The sequence below is a fragment of the Dipodomys ordii genome, unplaced genomic scaffold (genome assembly GCF_000151885.1).
Source record: "Dipodomys ordii isolate 6190 unplaced genomic scaffold, Dord_2.0 Scaffold13, whole genome shotgun sequence".
Taxonomy (NCBI): Eukaryota; Metazoa; Chordata; class Mammalia; order Rodentia; family Heteromyidae; genus Dipodomys; species Dipodomys ordii.
The window spans coordinates 17,868,765-17,890,849 of record NW_012267229.1 but is presented as its reverse complement, the minus strand read 5'-3'; the positions used below and the strand labels follow the sequence as shown (position 1 = coordinate 17,890,849).

General features: G+C 48.4%; 1 protein-coding gene across 2 annotated transcripts in view; it reads right to left on the bottom strand.

Annotated features, from left to right (window-relative positions):
* Positions 1-2,577: 2,577 nt before the first annotated feature.
* Ctnnbl1 (catenin, beta like 1) overlaps positions 2,578-22,085 on the bottom strand; it is a 162,529-nt gene continuing 143,021 nt past the window's right edge. For both annotated transcript variants that reach the window (XM_013011092.1, XM_013011093.1), the window contains exons 14-16: positions 13,199-13,336; positions 12,905-12,977; positions 2,578-2,770 (exon numbers count right to left, since the gene is read on the bottom strand). In XM_013011092.1, the coding sequence (XP_012866546.1) occupies positions 2,682-2,770; positions 12,905-12,977; positions 13,199-13,336 (300 nt within the window). In that variant the 3' untranslated portion in view covers positions 2,578-2,681. The remainder of the gene's footprint in view (positions 2,771-12,904; positions 12,978-13,198; positions 13,337-22,085) is intronic.

Here is a 22,085-nt window from a genome sequence, read left to right as displayed (position 1 = left end):
GGGCTGAGTTCAAATCCCAGTACTATCAAAAAGTAAAAAATAAAACTGCCAGGCACTGGTGGCTCACGCCTGTAATCCTAGCTACACAGGAAGCTGAGATCTGAGGATCAGCCTACTCAGGAGAAGTTGAGAGACTCTTTAATCACATAAAGCCTGAAGCGGAGCTTGCCTCAAGTGGTAGAGTGCTAGCCTTGAGCAAAACAGCTCAGGGATAGCACCCAGGCCCATAGTTCAAGTCCCAGTACCAGGAAAAAAAAACAAAAACCTCCAACCTTTGCTGGGGGTGTGGCTCAAATGGCAGAGCAAGCATGAGGTCCAGAGTTCAAACCCCAGTACTGCCCAAAACAAAATGGAAAACACCACACGTGGATCTTCTTAGTCTTGCAAAGTGGGTTGCTACAGTGTGAACTTTCTGCTCATGCTATTTCCTTAGCTTCTCAGCCTCTGGGGTAGTGTACCTCTATCCCCCTGGGATTATACCTCATGTCCCTCCTGGCCTCACATCCAATGGAAAGGGGACTGTTCTCACTTGTGATTGCAGGGCTGAGTTCATACTCGCTTTAGGTCCCTTGGGGGCAAATAGGGCCTTAGTGGGTGCCACAGAAGTAGGGTGGACAGGGGATGGACCAACAGGGGACTGGCTTGTGTAAAGCCTGTCTCTCTGTGCTGGCTTCTGACATGCCTGTGCAGAAGCCTGGATTTCTTTTTTGTTAGTTGTGGGGCTTGAATTCTGGGCTGTCCCTGAGCTCTTCAGCTCCAGGCTAGTGCTCTACCACTTGAGCCACAGAGCCACTTCTGGTTTCTGGTGGTTAATTAGAGATAAGAGTCTCACAGACTTTCCTTGCCTGGGCTGGCTTTGAACCAGGATCCTCAGACATCAGCCTCCTGAGTAGCTAGGATTACAGACGTGAGCCACTGGTGCCCGGCAAAAGCCTGGATTTCTGAGGAGGCCCACGGTGGGAAAACACCATGCAGCACTTTAGTCTGGAGGACAGGCTGTCTCTGTGAGAGGGAGGCCTGGGTCGCGGGTGCAACTCCTCATTGCAGACCTCATTTAAGATAAAATTTGAACTATTGCAAGCATCACTTATCTAAACACCAATAAAATTTAAAAGTACAGGTGAAGGAGTAATGATGCGTAAAGTACCAACTTAAGCTGGAAAAGTCCAGGATGCTATAGGTCACATGTGGACATGCTCTGTTCCGTGGATTCATTAAGCCTCACGTCGATAGAAGGAAGGATCGAAGCGCAGTGTCAGCCAGCGATCCACAGCTGAATTCCCAGTACAAGCGGCTGGGGAGGGGAGTGTGTGTGTGTGTGTGTGTGTGTGTGTCCAGACCTCTCTTTGCGCAGGCATTCTGTGAAACTTTAGCCTGCGACCTTGGCCTGGGCTTCCTGAGACTCGGGGTGACTGTACCAGCTAGCTAGCAATGATGGATGTAAAAGCAGGTGCTCAGTATGCACAGCTACGCCAGTAACCAACGTAGTCTGAGTGTGGTGGGCTCTGCTGAGCTCCACATCTCTACCTTGAAAGCTCGTGCTGGGGATGGCAGGGCTGGCCAGTGCTGGGCCAAGAAGGCCCACCATCTCCCTGAGTGACTTAGTAGCCACCTGGAAGGCAAATGCTTCACCTGGCATGTTGACTCTGGCCAGATGGTGGTGGTGGTTTCAAGTCCACCCGTTGGGATTCAGCAAGAGTGAGGGCTGCTGTGAGCGTCAGTGCCAGTGCTCCTGTGAACACTTGCCGCATCTGCACAGCACTGTTCTGCCCCCACTCCGCCACTGTCCAGACCGGAAACCTATGCTCTGGCTGACTTCTACGGCAGAACAGTTTCCACATCCCAGGCAGGACCTGAGACTGTGTGTGACTGAAGGTAGGAAGCCCATTTGCCAGGGGGACATGGTATCTTTACATGCTCATCCCACGAGCCATGTCACTTTGGAGATGCAAGGAGAGGTCAAAGCCCTGCCCCAGCTGGGAGCTGGCCAGTGGGCATTTACACCCAGGCTTGTCCACCTAGAGCTGGGTGCCCAAGGGCTTAAGACACCAGCACATGAGCCTGATGCCACTTTTCTGAGGTGGCACTGTGTGAGTGGTGCAGTGGTCGCCCCTTGTCTGAGAAGAATGTATTCTGAGACCCCTCCAGCACAGGCCTGAAGCTGGAGACAGATGGAACCTGGGTATTCTATGCAGTCTCGTTTATAAATGAGGCAGAAATTGAAAACTACTAACAACACCGGACAATTACAACAACAGACCTTTAATGTAGTAAGTGTATGTGCTGTGGCCTCTCTCAAGATACAACGCTGTGAGGACACAGGCCAGTGCTGGAGTCCAGGTGTGAACTGGCCACCCATCTCACCCGCCATCAAAGCTCAGGGAGTGGAGCCCCCGAGGGGACCACTGAGAGCTAGCAGCCCCCAGGGGAATCTGATGGCTGGGGGTTGAACAACGCTCCAGGCATCCATCCAAGGGCACGCAGTCCACGCCCTGCCTGCAGCCTTGGCAGGGGTGAGGCCAACAGTGGTGACGAGTCCTGCGATTGTGGGGAGATGGTACAAACAGTGCCAGCTCAGGGCTACAAAACTAGCTTTAATCTGTCCAAAGCTACACAGCTGTGCAGTGTTTAAAATGGTTTCTGGGAGGGCATGAGAGGGTCCCCGATGCTTGGCTGAAGGTCTAGAAGTTCTCCAGCAAGGCCAGGATGCGCTTCTGCTCCGCCTCCCGGAACTCAGGGCTCCGGCCGTCCCCGATGTTCTCTGCATATTCTAGGAACAGGACAGGGTGGTCAGGCTGGATCTGAGGCAAGAGGTCCACTGAGGCCCCTGCTGTGGCTATGTTTACATTCTCCACCTAAGCACATCCTCCCCTCACCCCTCACTAGTCCACGCAGCACAAACCCAGTTGCTGTGCACCAACATTTGTGTACCCCCAGAGTCTACACTGAAACTTACTACCTGGCGCAGCGGTGCTCAGAGCCAGGACCTTGAGGAGGAAGTTAGACCCCCACCTTCACGGATGAGATTAAAGCCAGGGAGGCCTTTCTGTCACTCTGCCATGCAAGGACATAGCATTTTTGGCCTTCTGGCCTTCACTGGACACCAAAGGTAGCAACATTTCTGTTCTTTGTAAATTACCCAGTCTCAGCACGAGAGGATTGAGATAGGTGATTACTGGGCAAGTGTCCTTCTAGGATGTGGCTCTCAGTGTGGGGACCCCACCAGCAGCCTTAGCATCATGAGGGGGTAGAACTTACTGGAAATGCAAATTGTTGGGCTCACCCCAGTCCCTCTAAATAGAAAACCTTAGAGTTGAGGCCAGCATCAGATGAGGGTAATGATCATGAGAGATGAAAGTCAGCTGGGGGAAAGGGGGTGGCCAGCACTGTAATCCTGGCATTCTGGAGGCTGAGGCAGGAAGACTATGAGTTCCAGACCAGCATAAGTGCATGGCAAGACCTTATCTTAAACCAACATAAAATTTATAAAGGGCTAGAGACAGTTCTGTGGAGGAGGACATATCTGGCATGTCCAATCTGAAGCATTAGAGGAGAAAGAAGAAAGAGAGAAGGAGGGGGGAGGGAGAAGAAAAGACACAGAAGGAGAGAAAGGGGGTGAGGGGGGGGAGGGAGAGAGAGGGAGAAGGAGAGAATAGCTCTGCCCAGGTAGAGCCTATTTCTATTCAGAGTAACCAAACAACTAAAAAAATCCCAGGTGGCTCTGGAGGCCTCAGGGAGGGGTGACTTGCTGCACACTTGCAAGCAAGTGCAAGTGGTCTGACTGGGGAAGGGGCAGCAAGGAGGCCTGCATGTTGTCAAGGGGTTCTTAGGGGCTAGCCAGGCTCAAGTGACCCTCAAGTTACCAGCTGTTCAGTACAGTAATTAGCCTTTTCACTCCCCACACTGGTGCCTGGCTTAGGAAATGGGGTGGGAAGAGCAGTTGGCACTGTGTTTCCTGCAGGTTTAAAGAACATGGTAAGAGGAAAGGGATGGGCTGGGCGCCAGTGGTTCATGCCTGTAATCCTACCTACTCAGGAGACTGAGATCTGAAGATCGTGGTTCAAAGCCAGGAAAGTCTGTGAGACTCATCTCCAGTTAACCACCAGAAAACAGGACCAATACTGTGGCTCAAAGTGGTAGAGCACTAGCCTTGAGCAAAAGAGCTCAGGGGCAGCATCCAAGCCCTGAGTTCAAGCCCCATGACCGACAAGAAAAAAAAAAAAACAAAGCAAACAAGAGGAAAGGACTGGGGGACTGGGCTGCCCGTGCCCTCTGAGGGTGGCATGCAGACACGACAGCACAGCTTAAGCAGGTTGAGTGTCACAATCCTAAGTGACCTTGGGTGGTCTCCTCTGAGTGTGAAGTTCCTGGCAAATAACAGACATTTGAGAAACCAGTTTCCTCCCCAGCCTCCTCTGCCAGGGGAGCGGTATCACTCTTCCCACAATGTGAACGGCAGACAAGTCCCACCTGTCTTTCAAGGCTATTGCAGGAGACTGCTTCTTCTGATCCTATGTGCAGGCTGCTCAGGCTCCACCAACCCTGGGCTTAACTTCCCAGCCATCCTGTGCTGTCCCTCTCTTGTGGGAGCCTTCCCCAGCTAAATTCCTAGCCCAGCCTGGCTGGGAGCCATCTGGTAGTGAGGCCCAGTGAATAAGCTTTCTGCTTGCATTTCTGCCCCCTGATGCCAGCCAGGGCCTGGTGTGAGACAGAATCATGGAGCTCATGCAGGAGGTTTCTTTCTGTGTTAGAAAACATCTGCTAATCCAGATCCACAGACTCAAGAGAGCAGAGGAGGTGAGCACCCTATCCTGATGCTGGGAGAATAATTTTGCTCCAGCTTCTTCTTCCTGTTTATTACTTTGGACATGTGCTGGAAACTGGGATTTGGGATTCAGACATGTGCCAGCTGTGTGCCTCCCCCTGGAGCCCCTCCTCCTGTGTGAGGTCCATCCATCACCTCCAACAGCAGATGACTGTGATGCCTCCCTTCCAGCCTGGAGGAGAGATCTGCCAGGCCATGGGCCCGGTCTCTCCCTCACAGGTGAGTGATGTCCATGCCTCCCAGAGACAAAGAATGACTAGCAGAGCATTTAATACCTTGGAGGCAGGCAGGAGTCTTAATGGACTGAACTACCACAGCTCTAATGTCTCCTCAGAGTCAGGCAGGAGGAGACACTGAGAAAAGTCAGAACCTTTGGGTCAGTGATTTTCCAACAATGAAGCCAGCTTCCCTGGAGGGATTTGATCTCAGAATGCACAAAGCAGAGAAAATAGAGCCAGCCAAAGGCAACTAGAAACAAGGTCTGCCACCCTTATAGATGTAGCCTTGTTTAACATCTCCAAGCCTGCTTTCAGAGTGGGACACAAGGCTATCAGAGAACTGAGGCAACTGAGAGAAGAGCTGGAACCTGAACCCCAGGCCCTGAGGCAGCAGTCTAAGGTCACCAAAGACACTGGGCCTAGGGCTAAGCAATACCCTACCTTCTCTCTCTCTACTGTATGAGCCTTCAAAAGCCACAGCAACTTGAGAAAGGCCAGCCCTAACAGAACTCTTGTGGTGAGGGGTCCCTGTGGCCAGGACAGGTGTGGGGTGGGTTACTGGGAACTCATTCTCTTAAGAAGCCTGGATATGGAGCTGGCAGAGCTTTGTCAGAAATGGACTGCAACTCTTGAGGGCCAGGTGACTGGCCAGGGTCCCACAGCCAACCAGCCATGGAACCAGGCCCCGAAGCAGGTGTAATAGCCTGGTTTCCTGCAGGATTACCACCCCCCCATGCCCGGCTCTAGGACCAGGTCCCGGTCCCCCACCCTTTGTTCTAGAGGAGATTCTTGGTTGGAGCAGATCTTGTTGGCGCCAGCTACCTCTGGTTATTATAGCTGCTGTAGTAGCTGATAAATATTGAACAGATTCCTCCCAGAGGTCTTGGGGAGTTCTCTGTTCTATCTGAGAGCTCTCCCTCTCTCTCTCTGTTTGTGTGTATGTAAGGGAGAGAAAGGAGAGATGCTTTGAAGGGAGACTTATGGGTAGGGAGAGAGTGGATGAGGATGGTGGGGAGAGGATGATGAGGAGTTGGCACGCACAACTCCCTTCCCCTCTCCAGCATTCTCAAATGCTCTTAGAATAAAGGCTTTGATGGAGCTCAAAACCAGGCAGCAGTGCCGAATGCATAAATATTAAAGCAAACTTTAGGCAGCAGGTTTACTATTCAGACATGGAATACAAGCTGTTCTGTTTATGTTAAGAGGGAGAGGAGGGGACAGGAGGCTGGTGATGGAGGGGGGGAGAGGGGGCTGTTTTCCAGGGCAGGGACCTGGACCAGAGCTCATAGCTAGGTCAGAGTCCTAGACCTGAAGCCTTAAATGCTTCTCCTTTAAAAATGCAGAGGGAAGGGAAAAGGAAGGGCAGTATCTCCACATTGAAAAATCCTGGAAGATGTAGTAATAGCCACAAAATAGAGACAGGACAGGCAGATTCCTGGCTCTATACATTCCTTCCTGACAACAATGGACTTGGAGGACTTAAAGGTGTTCTCTGGGAGAAGAATGCTCTGCTGGGTTAAGGGGAATAAATTTCTTCAGGAATGTTCTCAAAGTGAACACAATCAGAGAAGGAATTTTTACTCATGGTCCTGCCAGATAAAGCACTGAATGGCCATCACAATCCCACAAGGCTAGAAGAGTTGAGTCTGGCCTGCATGCCAATCCACAACTTTTCTGCATGTGAGCCCGGGAATTTTTACCACCATGGTTCTCACAGGGCAGCTCTTTCCTCCCTCTCTGTCCTAGGCATGCATCAGGAGTGCCCTCCCTGTGAGAACTCGGTGTGGGACTCAAGGGCCAGCAAGCCAAGCGCTAATCTTACATCTTCACTAAAGACATCCACATGTCCCTAAGAAGCACACATCACAGGCACCCATCATGTCATTAAAAGATCAATTCCATCAGCTTCTGCAACTTTAAGATTGAGGTAAGGGCTGAGGTTATCAAGGCCCAAAGCAATATGGAGATACACGTCAATAGGATCCCAAGGAGAGATTTTCAAGCCATCAAAATGCAAGCACATCAGAGCAGCACAGCCCACTTTCAAATGCTCTTATAATAAAGCACAGGGCTTCTCTGGCTCATTCTCATCTACCAGTGGTGAAGGGGTTTTGAGTCAGCAATCCTCCATGCTTTCCTCTGCAAATAGTCTTGGCTACTCCCTGGCACCTGTATGGTCTTCTGACCACTTACTCTAATTGACTCAATACCTATGTGACTAGACAGGGATTCTGACGCAACACTGCATAGGCATACGCAGTGGGAAGCACCACCCACCCCCAGACCACAGTTCCCACCCTACAGCTACAGTCCAGTAGCTGACCCTGACTCATGCATGGTCTGTATGCTTCACAGAGCCACTTTTTTACTTAACAGCATCAAAGTCACAGAGAGGGCTATGAGGGATGCAGGGAATGAGGTAATGAGATCATGAGAAACTGGGAGTCAAGAGTTTCATGGAGCCCAGCGCTGGTGAGCTCAGGCCTGTAATCCTAGCAACTCAGGAGGCTGGGATCTGAGGATCATGGTTCAAAGCCAGCCTGGGCAGAAAAGTGTGAGACTCTTATGTCCAATAAACCACCAGAAAACCAGAAGTGGCACTGTGGCTCAAGTGGTAGAGCGCTAGCCTTGAGCAAAGAGCTGAGGGGCAGCACCCAAGCCTAGAGTTCAAGCCCCACCACTGACCAAAAAAAGAGAGTTTCATGGGTCTAGAGTTTTGGTTTTGCAGGATGAAAAAAGTTCTTCAGGTAGACAGTACTGATTAAACCATGAACCTGCTACCATACTAAACCCACCCAAGTCCTTCTGCCACAACATCCTTCTCCATGACCCTTTTCAAGCTCCTTTACTCCTGCAACCTCCAGTCCCAGTGCTGACCTCACTTTGCTTTTGACCATGTGAGGGGACTATATGCCCCTTGAGAACAGGGCCTCTGGGGAGCATACTGGGTTCCTGCAATGCCACGTGGGTTCTCTATAGTTTTCTTTTCTTTCTTAACAATGTGTAGGCATGCACAAGCCAATAGGCACAACTGGAGCTTGCCTTTCACCAAGATGGAGCTACCTCCATGTACAACTCTGTTTGTGTTTGCACTCAGTTTCCAATGTGACTAGTGATATGGGTGACAGTGCTTGACCTCTGAGTGTCTCAGCTCCTGACTGCAGAATGAAGTCCACCCTGCTTTCTAAGTTGTCAGTGAGAAACCCTTCTACCCATGGGACTCTGGGTTTCTGGGCTGGTACAGAGAACCCTGAAGCCTGGCCCTCCTGAGGCTCAGCAGTGACGGAGTGAGCCCTGCTCTGTGCCAAAAGTTTTAAAGGCTGCTGCTGTCCTTGCAGAGCCCAGTGTCGGCCCTGCCCTCTGCGTCCTCAGACTGCAGTTCCCTGGGAGGGTCCACAGTCCCGCAGGCCCAGGGCCACGGCCTGTTCTAGGAAGGCGGGACTCCGGGAGCGCCGAGTAAGCAGCCTACAGAAAGCAGGAATTTAATGAGCCATCAATTATTCCCTGATCTCTTGGCATCCCACCCCCCCCAATCAGAAGAGGAGGGAGGAAAATCATGAGAAGGGGACTGAAAATCCTGGGTAAAGTACCCCCGCTGGGCTTGCCTCATCAGCGTTTTCCTGAGACCTCAGGGGATATATCAGCTGTCATCCTGCCAGCAAAATTTAGGAAATATGTAGGCCATAAAATCAAAGAAAAAAAGCTTGCATCTAATTAGTATGTTAAAAAAAAAGGAAGCAGCCCAAACTGAAAAACAAAATTAAAATCAAAGAGGACAGGATGATGAGCTGGTTTTCTTTATGAGGCTTTTTTTCCTACCAGGCTTTTTGATGGAGCAAAGAAGCAAAGTGTGGGGAGCAGGGGTAAACAGGAGAGCTGGTGAGCTTTAGGAGAAAGAGGTGGCCAGCAGAGCCCAGCCACACTGCAGCCTCATCCCCCTTTGGCTTCAAAACTGCTCTCACACTGCCAAGTGATGGGCTCTGAGGGTCCTCCCTGTGCTGTGTGCAGCAGTGGCTTGGCTGTGGCCACACTGTGCAGGCTGCAGACCCCATGGAAATGCTTCTCTCCCACCCCTGCTGGCCCATGGGTCAAGGATGGGACTGAGAAATGGCCCGTAGTATCCTGCCTTCAAATGTACCTCTCGAGCTGCCCACTGGCTAACAAGAAGGTGCAGCCAAAAACTGGACCCCAAAGCTACGATGCACCTAATCGAACCCACAAACTGTGCCTATCAGCACCCCTTCCCCACTTGGTGTTCCATGTGCAGCGTGCTGCCTGCTGGAGTCCTAGGCAAGGCCACCAGCTCCTGTCTTGTCTCTAGGCCTCTGTTTTGCATGGCTGTGTCTTCCTGGAAGCATCTCTCTCTCCCTCTTAATCTTGAGCACCATTTGCAGTCCTGGGAGGGGTTGTTACACCCAGCCTCCTGGGGTGTGCATGGTTCACAACTACAAAGCAACACTTAGCACATTATAACCTCTAGACTTGAAGGCTCAAGGGTGGGCAGGGGGAGGGGAGGGCTTGCTCACGCACTCTGCTCCACTTCGCTAGCACTGGATGCAGAGCCTGGCACTGGGCAATGCCTGGCTTGTCACTGCAGTGTGTTGTGCTTCATTCCCTTCAATTATAGTTGCTCACAGATACATCAGTGTCCCCCCAGTAGACTGTAAACTCCGAGGACAGGTGCTGGGTGACCCTTTTGGATACCTTCAATACCTATCATAATTCCTTTCAACTGTGCCCAGTGCCCTGAGGAGTCTAGGAACTGTCTGCCACATTAAATTCACATAAGGGGGAGGTTGAATCCAGCAAATGCTTACAATATTTCTTAGACTGCTCTTACAAGACTGACCACTCTAGAGCTGAGGAGACATGCTGAGTGAGGCAGACAAGGCCTCTATGTCATGCAGCTTACATTTGAATGTATGAGACAGATCAAACGAGGGAGCGCATAAATAGAAACAATTACAGACTGTGATAAGGGCTCAGACAGAAATGAACAGGGTGCTAGGGTGGAGGGCGGGGGAACAGATGGAGAGGAGCACATGGAGTCAAGACTGAGCTGGAGGCAGAAGTGGCAGGACTTGCTGCAGGACTGCCTGGAAAAGGGATGTGGGGATGGAGAGAACAGAGGGGCAAAACGTGGGAAAGAAATAACACCTGAGCAGGTGTAGGTTCCTATGTTGCATCAAGTCTCAGCTCAGTGCTGAGGACAATCAGTATTTCAAACAGGCAATAGGGAGACGAATTGGGAGGGAAGAACTTATCATTACTTATGTTTTGCAAGGTACAGGTAAGAAAGAAAAACACCCACCTACTACTTGTCAGCACCACTGACAACACTTTTTCCTTCCCAAAAGCTCACTATTTTGGTTTCAGGGATGGAGGTGCAGGGAGAAGACTAAATGCAAGGCAGTAGAGCCCACGGTAGTAAGATGTTCTAATTAAACATGTAGGCGTCAGAAGTAAATGGCATTTAAAGCTGGAGTTGCAAATCACCAAGCTACACCCTCCACAGGTGGCTGAAGGACTAGCAGAATTCAGCTGGATCTCACACTGAGATTGGGAAGGAGGCTACCAGGGTCCCCCATGGATGGAAGACGTGGAACCAGGGCCTTCCCCAGCTTTCCTCTGCTGCCCATGTCACCACCTAGTCTTGAACTCTCTATCTGCAGAATGGGCAAAAGGGGTGCCATGCCTCTGGCCTGGGAGGATGGCACCAATATGTGATTCCTAGCTAGGTGCCTTCATTCATACTGTCCTTCCTGAAATACCCAATCCCAGTCCTGCAGGACAGCTCAGTGCCACTTTTCTGGCAAGGCTTCCACAAGACTTTAGCTATGTCTCACTGATAATAATGATAATTACCATGACATTTCTGAAAATTCATGCTAGCCAGCAGTAACTGAGAACTTATTAAGGGTCAAACATTTCCCATATGCTGTGATCATTCCTTGAATCCTCCATAATTCTATGAGGCATGGAGACCTGGATCTCCTACCTGAGGTAACAAAGGAAATAGCAGAATCAGGATACAGACCCTGGCACTGTTCACTTGGTTATGCGTGTAGTTACCGTTCCTTTTCATTTCACACCTGCAAGGAGTCAATCTAGCCCAACTGCTCATCGTGGTAAAGGACAGAACTAGGGCCAGAGAGACAAAGGTCTGGATGTGGTCCCCCAGCCCATCTGGGATCTAAATGTGGCATGATCAGTATTATGACATCTAAACCTACCACATCTTTCTGTCTGTGCTTTTCTCTAGTTGGTGCCTAAGTGGCCTGGGGGTGGGAATGCACTGCAGATGGAGTATAGTCTAGGGCCACTGAAGCCAGGGCAGGTCTAGCCAAAGACCCAGCAGCATTTCGGGGCCACTGTGGGGTGGGCAGGAGGTGTGGGATGTTTATACTGGCTGAGCTCTCTTTCTTTGTTTTCTAGCAAATGAAGTGTTGGGGTCCACAGAGCTGGTGGAGGTGGGGCTGGGACCCCAGGCAGGCAGGCAGCTTTCTATCACACCATACTGTTTAAGACACTGCTTTCCAGATTTTTACAAATCTAGTTGTCACATTCTTGTTTTCTTTCCTTCTCTTTTTTTGCAGTTAAAAACTAGAACTTTTTTTAAAAATTGTGAACATACCATAGAGGGGTTACAATTACATGAGCAAGATAATGAGTACATTTCTTATCAAGCATTGTCGCCTCCTCCTTTGTTTCCCCTTCCCAACCCTTCCAATTTCTTCTCCCCCGCCCCCAAAGTTGTAAAGTTCGTTTTTCTTTTTTTTTTTTTTTTTGGGTCCGATCGTGGGGCCTGAACTCTGGGCCTGGGCGCTGTCCCTCAGCTCTTCAGCTCAAGGCTAGGGTTCTACCACTTGAGCCACAGTGCTACTTCTGGCTTTTTTCTTTTTGCTTATGTGGTGCTGAAGAATCAAACCTAGGGCCTCATGCATGCAAGGCAAGCACTCTACCACTGAGCCACCTTTTTTCGACATAACGATTTGTATATCTCATTGTTGCAATGGGTCCACCTGTATCCCTATTTAAACAATTTGTTTTTTCCCTTCCCCTAAAAAACTAGAGTTTTTGTTTTGCCTTTTCTTTCCTTAATTTTTTTTTCTTCTGGTCCTGGAGCTTGAACTCTGGGCCTGGGTGCTGTCCCTGAGCTTCTTTTGCTCAAGGCGAGTGCTCTGCCACTTGAGCCATAGTGCCACATCCAGCTTTTTTGACTAGTTTATTGGAGAAGAGTCTCATGAAATTTCCTGCCCAAGCTGGCTTTGAATCATGATCCTCAGATATCAGCCTCCTGGGTAGCTAGGATTACAGGCATGAGACACTAGCATCTGGCTTCTTTAAAAATTTTTAACAGCCGGGCACTGGTGGCTCACGTCTGTAATCCTAGCTACTCAGGAGGCTGAGATGAGTATCCCGGTTCAAAGCCAGCCAGGGAAGGAAAGTCCATGAGACTCTTATCTCCAATAAACCACCAGAAAAACTGGAAGTGGCGCTGTGGCTCAAGTGGTAGAGCAAGAGCTGAGGGACAGTGCCCAAGCCCAGAGTTCAAGCCCCACGACTGACAAAAAACAAAAACAAACAACCCCTCCCCCCGCCCTCCCCGCAAAAAACCCCCATAAGTATTTTTGAGCCTTGGTGCTTCTCACCTCCATTCTGGGAATGGAGGGGCAGGGGCAGGAAACAAGGTTAGTCTCCCTGGTTCTCGCACAGATGGCTGGCACAGCAAAATGGTTAAGACATTCACACTTTTTGTGAGAACCTCCTGTCACCAGGGATGCTGACAGGGACTCGGCTGGCAAGCACCCTTGTAGTTCCCAGTTCCCCAAAGCCTGAAGCCCAGGAGCGTCTGACTTACCCTTGATGATGTGCCTGACAATCTTGATAGAGCTTCCCCGCATATTCAGGATCTGGTGAACACGCTGGCGAATCTAGGAAGGAAGAAAAAGAAAGAGAAAAAGGATCCTGCATTCTGGCAGAAACCAGATTACAGCCTTGGGATTCATTCACTGCCTCCCCTGCAGCAGAGTCCACAGAGTGAAGGAATTCCATTCAGGAGAGTGTGGATTCACTTCCTTCCTTAGTCTCTACCTACTTAGGTGGCTAGGAAGGAGGCAGGAGGGCCAGGTCCATCCAGGAAAGCCCCTTGTACCTGGGGGACATTGGCATTGCAGATCTCAGCCATGATGTAGCAGATGTGCTGGAGAATGAAGAGCCCTGCATCCAAGCGCCGGAGGTAGAACTCGTCCTCCATGTCGTTGTCTATGATCTCTCCACGCCGGACTATGTCCTAGAAACAAAGAAACACTGGGATAAGAGAGTCAAAGAACAGCCACAAAACACCAACAGCAAATGGCATACTACAACTAAACCAACTTTTGTTCTGGAACTCTTCATTCTTCATGTACTGCAGAAATCTCAGAAGTTTTTTGTTTTTGTTGGTTGTGGGTCCTAAACTCTGGGCCTGGGCACTGTCCCTCAGCTCTTCAGCTCAAGGCTAGCGCTCTACCACTTGAGCCACAGCACCACTTCTGGCTTTTTCTGCTTATGTGGTGCTGAGGAATTGAGCCCAGGGCCTCATGTATGCAGGCAAGCACTCTACCACTGAGCCACCTTCCCAGGCCCTCAGAAGTCAAGGTTTAAAGTCCATTTCTCCTCTCATAAGTCAGGGCCAAGCCAAAGAGAACCAAGCCTACATCCATTTCCACCAACTTATCCTCAGGTTTATTTCATTTTAAAAAATGCTTAAGTGACACATAATAATTGCAAATATTTATGGGATACAATGTGATAATACATGGACACAGACTATAATGATCATGTGAGAGTAATTAGCTTCCTGAAACATCATTTCTTTTGTTGGGAAGCCTTGAACTCATTCAGTACTTTATGAAATATTAATAAATTATGAACTACACTCATCCTATTACAGTATAGCACCACAACTGACTTCTAACTGTACTCAGGTCTGTTACCCCTTCCATTTCTCCCCCTCTTGTGACAACTCTCCTCTCCATTTGCTTGTTCTTTACTTTTTGGTTTGGGCCTTATATTCATAAGTAGCCTTTCTACAACATACAGTGAACTTTTTTTCCCAGGTTACCCAGGGAAAAAGTCACTTTGGAAGTCTTTATTGGTGCCCAGGCAGCACTGAGGGTACTGGAACCCTATGTGGGTAACATGTATCCTTTTGCTTATGTTTTTTTTTTGTCAGTCATGGGGCTTGAACTCTGGGCCTGGGCGCTGTACCTCAGCTCTTCAGCTCAAAGCAAGCGCTCTACCACTTGAGCCACAGCACCACTTCCGGTTTTCTGGTGATTTATTGGAGATAGGAGTCTCATGGTCTTTCCTGCCCAGGCTGGCTTTGAACTGCAATCCTCAGATCTCAGCCTCCTGAGTAGCTAGGATTACAGGCATGAGCCACCAGTGCCCGGCTGTGCTTATGTTTTAACAGCAGCAAATGTGACAGCTTTCCCATTGTACCTTGCAAGTCCAATACCCTCATATGTTCAAGCCCTAACAAATGACCAGTTTCTTCTTTCCCTACCCTCCAGCACTGAAGGTCTACCAGATTGTCCTTGCCCTTCTTCCTCTGCAGGAAATGTTGCTGATGTTTCTGCTTCTTCTTTTGGAAATTTAAAGACTATAGAGATGTAATTCAGATATATGCCATTCATATAAGGTATGCAAACTTAATGGCTTTTGTGTGTTCAGACCTGTGCAGTCATCACTGCAGTCAATTTTAGAAAATTCCTTCACCTCCTTACTCCCCATCTCAGGGACTACTATTGTTCTGCCTGGGGAATTCTTCTCCCTTGCTGGACCCCCCGCCCACCATTGCCTTCCTGTCCATGGACTTGGAGTATCTCGTTAAGTTCATACCCTTGGCCATAAAGCCTTTTCCTGTCTCTTTAATAATAGCCAACATTTACCCCAATTTTTGAGGGCACCCCAGACAAGCCACTCCATGACAGGACCTTTTCCTCACATTGCTGCCACACCAGTTAGTGTGACATCTTCACACTAACATCCTTCATGTCATCAGGCTGGTCTCTGAGCCCCAGAAGCCTGGCAGGGCTTCAATATGGTTTGTACCTAGCTCAGTAAATGTCCATGGAGTAAATAAGAGAAAAAAGCCATCGTGTTTTGGTCCCTGAGCTGAAGTGAGGCCTGAGAAGTGGGGACACCTCAGTGTGCACACACACTGGCTGAGCCAGAGCAGCAGGTGCTCAACCATGCTTCCAGTGACAACAGCCCATTTCTTAATTCCGCTGGTATTTTTATGGCCATGGTTCCTTCTGACAACCCAGGCTCTGTCACTGACAGAGCCCCTGGGACACTGTTTTCCACTTTTCTGAACTGGAAGGACTTAGCACTGTGGTCGTCAATCTCCAACAAGAACTCTTCAGAGACTACTTAGTCGCAGATAATGCACTCTTTTATTCGCCCAGGGGGCCAGCCTGGAGCAACACAAGCTACTTTTCATCTCGCCCCTAAAGGCCTGTCTGTGAGGCACAGAGGGCTGCAGACAGCCAGGCCTACTCTGCCCAGCCTACGACCACCACCACCACCACCACCACCACCACCACCAATTCTCAGTTTCATTTAGCAACGGCCTTGGTAAGCTGGTAATTGAAATAATGCTCATGAGGTAATCTTGGAGCGCTAGCCTGATGTCTGAGCAGTTTAAAAGACAGAAAGGCCTCTTCTTTTCCCATTACCCATCATTGTAACTTCTACGTGGTCAGCAGCAGGGGTGGGGACACAACACAGGAAAGGTGGGTTACTTCTGACTTTCATGCATACAAAAAGCATTCAGAATGAAGGCTTTGTAGTTCTCTACATTGCTACAGTTTAAAATGTTATTATACCTAAGTGTCCTTACTAGCAAAGTTAAAGAGGGCAGGGAAGGGATTATTAATCCCATTGTACAAATTAGAAACGAAGGCACAAGGAGGTGGAATTGCTCGTAATTACATAATCACCAGTTAATAGAAAATGGACTTCCCAAAGCACAGTACTCCTGTCTGCTCCACTTCTGATGTGGAAATGTGTACCACAGTGCAGAGCATTTAAAGTCCTGGCCCTACTAAGTGCTTGTAGCCAGAATACCAAACTAAGCATGAAGTTAAGGCAGGGAAAAAGAAAAAGTACAAAGAAAAAAAAAAAAGGGTAAATGAGGGTAAGGGAAAGCCCTTGTCTTGGTTACCCAAGTGCTAACTGTCTAAGGAGGTCACAGAGACACAGGAAATTAGAAAAAGACCAGAAAGTAAAGGGATGTAGTATGTATACAGGTTAAAAAAATAATTTACCAGAGGCAGGGGGATAGACTGCTTCAAAACAAATAACAACATTTCCCCACCCTATAAGGAAAGAAAGATGGAAGGAATGAAGAAAGGAGGGAGGGAGGCACGGAAAAATAGATCACAAGCAGTAGGTGCTGATCAGGGCAGGTTGGCAGGTATCCTGGAAGAAATGACTTTTGGTAAGGCTTCGAGGCTCATGACACAGCATGCAGGAAGGCCTGATAGCTATGGTCTCCCTGACATCAGGGGACAGGCTTCATACCTTCTACACATCCTGTTCACTAGTGCCTTTTGCCCTAGCATGACTGCACCTGCCCTGCCTTTTCTGGCTTAATTGTCTTCCCTGTTCTCTATCACAATATATTCAGTCTAACACGTGGTGGTCCTCTTCTACAGACCTTTCCCTGAGATCTGCCAGCAGATATGAGTCTCCGATCTTTCATGCCCAGATCCTGGGTTTGTACCTCACACAGCACCTCCCATGGCCTGCTTTGCACTGATGATTCTGATGTGTGCTTCCCTCCTGTGTGAAATATTTACTGTCAACTGGGTTAAGGGGAAGCTGAGTACTAGTGTGGACTCACTAAGAGGAAATAAAAGGAAGTGAGTGGGGTTGGGCACAGTTATTGAGATGGGAAGTCACCTTTATTATCCATTGTTGTTGTATTGTATGTGTATTACAAATGAGTTAATGAACCTCTGGCTCCTTTTCAGGATTTCCAAGACATCAGGAAAGAAATTAATCTTGGAGTAAGGACTTGGTATGGTTCTTCAGGTATCCTTAAGAGAAAGTCTAAGGGTGTCTGAGACTCTCAGACACTGTTAGTATAATTCAGCTGGTGCCTCTGGTTAGGATTCAGTCTCTGGAGAATATAAAAGTGATAGGAAAGTTGTGAGAATTAAAAGATTGTGACAAGCCTCTTCCTAGACTCTATCTTTCTTGGTGAAAGGTTCCCAAACTAAGTGTTCAAATTATCTGATGGCTATGCTCTAGCTGTACATGGTGGACCTGTTTCTCCTATGCTACAAGGATCCCAATGATAGCAACTGACCAAGGAAGCAGGTGGGTTTTTAAGCTTTTGGGAACTGCTTTTGGGACCAAACCCAGGGTATCTTGTGAATGCTGGGAAAGTATACTCTAATACTGAGAAATACTCCCAAACATAGTCGGGTTTTAAAATCAACAGTGCAGCCCATCCTCCTTAGCACACAGACAATGAACTAATCATGAAGTACTTCTCAAAAGTCCCTCCCTCCCAGTCTCAAAAGAGCCCCTGACAACACCACACCATGTAGATAGATAAGGAACTTCTCTGGACTATAACGCAGAAATTCAGCCACCCAGTTCTTCTGTAAGGTGGGACAGAGTACTCAGCAAACAGATCAGATCCCAGCTTTACACTAACTCTCTAGTGTCCTTAGGCAAGTCAACCAACTTTCCTTGGCCTCAGTTCCTTTGCCTGGAAAGAGAAGCCTGAACTAGCTCAGGAAAGGCAAAGAGGGATGTGCCTAAGGCCAACTCTATTCCACCACTTGTCTGCAGAGATGAACTGGAAAAGAGATGTGAAGCAATATTGGAGCTGGGGGAGGGAGGTAAAGAGCCCTGAAATCAATTATCATGACCACCCTGACTGAAGGATGGCAGTGGAAATGTGCTACACTTGATATCATACTCAAGAAGGTTCCTTGTGGCTTTGAAAATCTGCAGCCAATCTGGGGCCGAGGCACCTTTCTCTCCAGAGGTAATGAGTTTCTGCCTGAACACAGGCACATGGATGGCTTTAAGCCGATAGCTCTGACGATCAGGACAGCCGCTGCCAAACATGCCTCAATGCACTGTCACTTCAATGGGACTTGGTGGGTCAGCACTGACAATTTACTCCTCTTCTCATCAGTAAATTAAGCCTCCCAGCAACAGGATGCAAGTCTTCGGTTTGCTGTTACACTGGACAGGCCATTTAAAACAATTAGGGCAAACAAGTCCAGTGCTCTTCAAATGTGAATATGGTTAACAGAGAATAAAAAAGAAATACCAAGAATACAGTGACCTTAAGGATGTGCGTTTATCTTATAGGCTGGATTGTGTCTGAAACAGAATAGGAGAGTTATGGGTTCAAGAGAGTAGTCCACAAGTTAATTCATATTCTCAGTCTCCTCTGAGGGTGGCTGTCTTGCTGGCAGCTCGGCATTTGCCTGGTACAGCAGGCACTGGCACCAAGAGTGCACAGTAAATATCACTTTCAGATTTCAGAGATGGAAAACTAAGACAGATGACATGACTACCACTCATTCAGGTAGTGGCTTGAGGAGTAGAAAATGCTTCCTTAGTCTAAGGCCTTTAATATTCATCCTTTTGCTCTCAGCACAAGTGGAATGAGAAGAATAGTAACATTTTTGAGTCCTTTAGAAGGTGCCAGACCGTGTACTATTTGCATGTTTCCCCGCAAAAATCTCCAGAGGTTAAAAAAGCCCAAAAACTTCCAGAGGTAACAACTATGACTATTTCCACTTTTCAAATGGGAAACTGAGGCTTGAGAGATGAAATCTCTCTTAAGGTCACAAAACTCATGGTGAAGTAAGTGGTAGAGACAGGACAGAAGTGCATAAATTTGGTTCCAGGCCTGTGTTCTTTTCATAATTCAGAGGAAGAAAATGTCTTAAGTTTTATGGCCCTTTTCCAGGACTAACACATGAACAACTCAAGGGGATATTTAAAAAAATATGCCACACATAAATGTAAGGTCATCTAGTTTCTTGTCCTACCTCTTTCCTATAAATTGAAGAAACCTAAAAAGAAAGGGGAGAAAAAAACCCAGACTGCAGCTAGACCAGAAAACTCCACACACAATTTGAGTTGAGAAACAAAACACTCTGATAGGTTTTGTTTTGCTCATTTCATAAGAAAGGCTAAGAACAAAAACTTAAGCTGGGCACTGGTGGCTCACGCCTGTAATCCTAGTTACTTAGGAGGCTGAGATCTGAGGATCACAGTTCAAAGCCAGCCTGGGCAGGAAAAGTCCATGAGACTCTTATCTCCAATTAGCCACCAGAAAACCAGAAGGCACTATGGCTTAAGTGGTAGAACGATCGACTTGAGCTAAAGAGCTGTGGGACAGCGCCCGGGCTCAGAGTTCAAGGCCCACGACAGACAAAAAAAAAAAAAAAAAAAAAAAAGAACAAAAAAAAGAACAAAAACTTAGATGGTAATTCAGTGAATGGTGCAGTGAGTAGAACAGATTGTAATTCATAGCAGCATCAGCCTGTTTGGGGGCTGCTAAAATAAACAGATTCATCTCCAAAGGTAACATGGAGGTGGTATGTGTAGCATCAAGGTGCCATTACTGCACTGTTGTATGTGCCTACGTGTGTGCGTTCCCCTCCCTGCCACATCTCCACTTTAAATGTTAATCTGTCTTGGGGAGCTACCAAACTGCCAGCTCCCTGTTCTTCCTGACTCTATCTCTCCTGGCAGTCAGCTGCAAGCCCTCCAAGTGAGCATGCGATGTCATTTCTAATCTGCTCCTGGCTGATAGAAGGGGACGGCCATAAGGGGCTTCTGTGAAGCCATTATGAATCCCTTGTTTCAATAAGAGAGGACATGACTCAGCCAAACATAAAGCCCCAATGACAACATGGCCACTGTCTATAGCTGTAGGCCAGAAGTGCCCACATCCAGAGATACCAGCTCCTTTTTCAATTCCAAAGCAATGGGAGAAAACTTAACCGTGGGGGGGGGCATGGTGGGAGAGAGGGGAAAGGGTGATGGGGGGGCACCATCTCCAGCCAAATGAAACCCCTAAAGCTCCTAAAGTAGGAGACTATTCGAGGAGGATCCTAGAGACTGTCTGTTTTTGTCAGGTGGGGAAATGGAAGCTGGAAACCCAGTAAAGAGATTTTGGGGGGAATGCATAGATGATCTCTCTAAACCTCTGGGACTATCCCTTTGCTCACAGTACAGAGACTGACTATACATCAGGCCACTTTAACAAATGCCAGGTTTTTACAAACCTTATTAATGCTCAAATGACCCTGCAATAAAGCTATGATGAAAAGTGGCCACACACTGCACACAGAGCAAGGCATCTTCCCCTATGTACAAGTCATGTGTGCCAGACGTGGCATTCAACTTGGGCTTTGGCCTCACAGCTCAGGCTCCTCTTATAGAACCAGGCTACCTTCATCACAGGGCTGTGTCTTCATTTCCAAACAGATTTAACATCTGCTCTCTAAAAAACAGCACAGACTGCTCATGTGAAGATCAACAATACATAAGCCAGTCTTGAGAGATTCAGAGCATCTTTGATAGCAGTTATGACCAGGAAATGATGTTGAAGGAACAGAAAATGTACAATCAGTCTCTCCTCGAAGTTGGTTAGGGGGAGAGACAGACAAGTGTACAGGCCCAAAGCACTTGTGAGAATAGCTATGACTTATGGTCCCCTCCCTTGTGCCAGGAACTATGCTAAGTGATTTAAATATATTTATTTATCCCCCCAAACTCTCACAAGGTAAGTACTAGTATTCTCATCTCCTCACAGGTGAGGAGACTGAAGCAGGGGAGGCAAAGCCAAGAGTTGTGACTGCAGCCTGGACCCAGAGTTCCTCATCTTAAGGGGAGGCTTACGTGCAGAGGGTGTGCTCAAGGTACCGAGGTGAGGAGGGGCCCAGGGAAGACTTTTTGTAGAAACTGGTCATGAACAATACCAAGCATGCTTGGTACATGGCAGACACTCAACACCCTTACTGACAAATCTGTGTGCCCAAACCCTGACAGATATGGAGGGATCAGCCAGATGCAGGAAAGGAATGTGGCAGAGGTGCTGAAGAAGTATTCCAGGCAGAATAAATACAGTGGGCAGATGTCTAGCAGGTTTGAGAAAGTACCGATTCTGAGAGGCACAAGAGCAGAATGTTTTTTGCCTATCATGAGGGATGGGGCTGGCAGAGGTCAATGATAGGGTTTTGCCACTGACGCTAACACAGCACCTGTGCTTCTGTGTGTGGTGGGGGTGTTGCGGGGGGAGTGGTGGAAATGACTTCCCATTTTAGGCACTCCTGGTTATTGTGTAGAGCTAGAGACACTAGTTGGGAGGGTGCTGCTCTAGATGCCAGCTGCCTGAAATAAAGAGCTGGCAGTGAGGTCAGGAACAGAGGACAGGCTGTAGAGATAAAATTTGTAGCATGGATGCCTGGTGGGAGTAAACAGATAGTGCCCAGGGGCCAAGTTGGTCAAACTGGTGAGTGCCCCAGTGTTGGAGGAGGGGAAGAGACTACCCAGGGTTCAGGCAGAAAGTCTAGGTTTGGACTTAGTGAGCCCGTAGAGCCCTTGTTGGTGTCCAGGGGCAGCTGGCTCTGAGTGTGCAGAGATGTAGGAGGTCTACCACATAGCCTAGTCCTAGCAGACCCTGTAACAGCCTGGGAGGTGGGAGACGAAGAAGCAATTAGCTTCTCTGCTGAGGACAGAGGGTCAGAAAGGCAAATGAGTGCCTCAACTCCACACTGCAAGGCAAATGACAGATGTAGGTCTAGAACTCAGGTCCAATGACTTCTCTCAGTAGAAGAAAGGATGACTGTGATTGGGAAGTGGGTAGGAAAGAGGCAGGAAAGGGTGAAAGGACACAGAGTCAAAACTGTGATGTCAGGCTGGGAAGGTGGCTCAGTGGTAGAGTGCTTGCCTTGCATGCCTGAGGCCCTGGGTTCGATTCCTCAGCACCACATAAGAAAAAAGAAAAA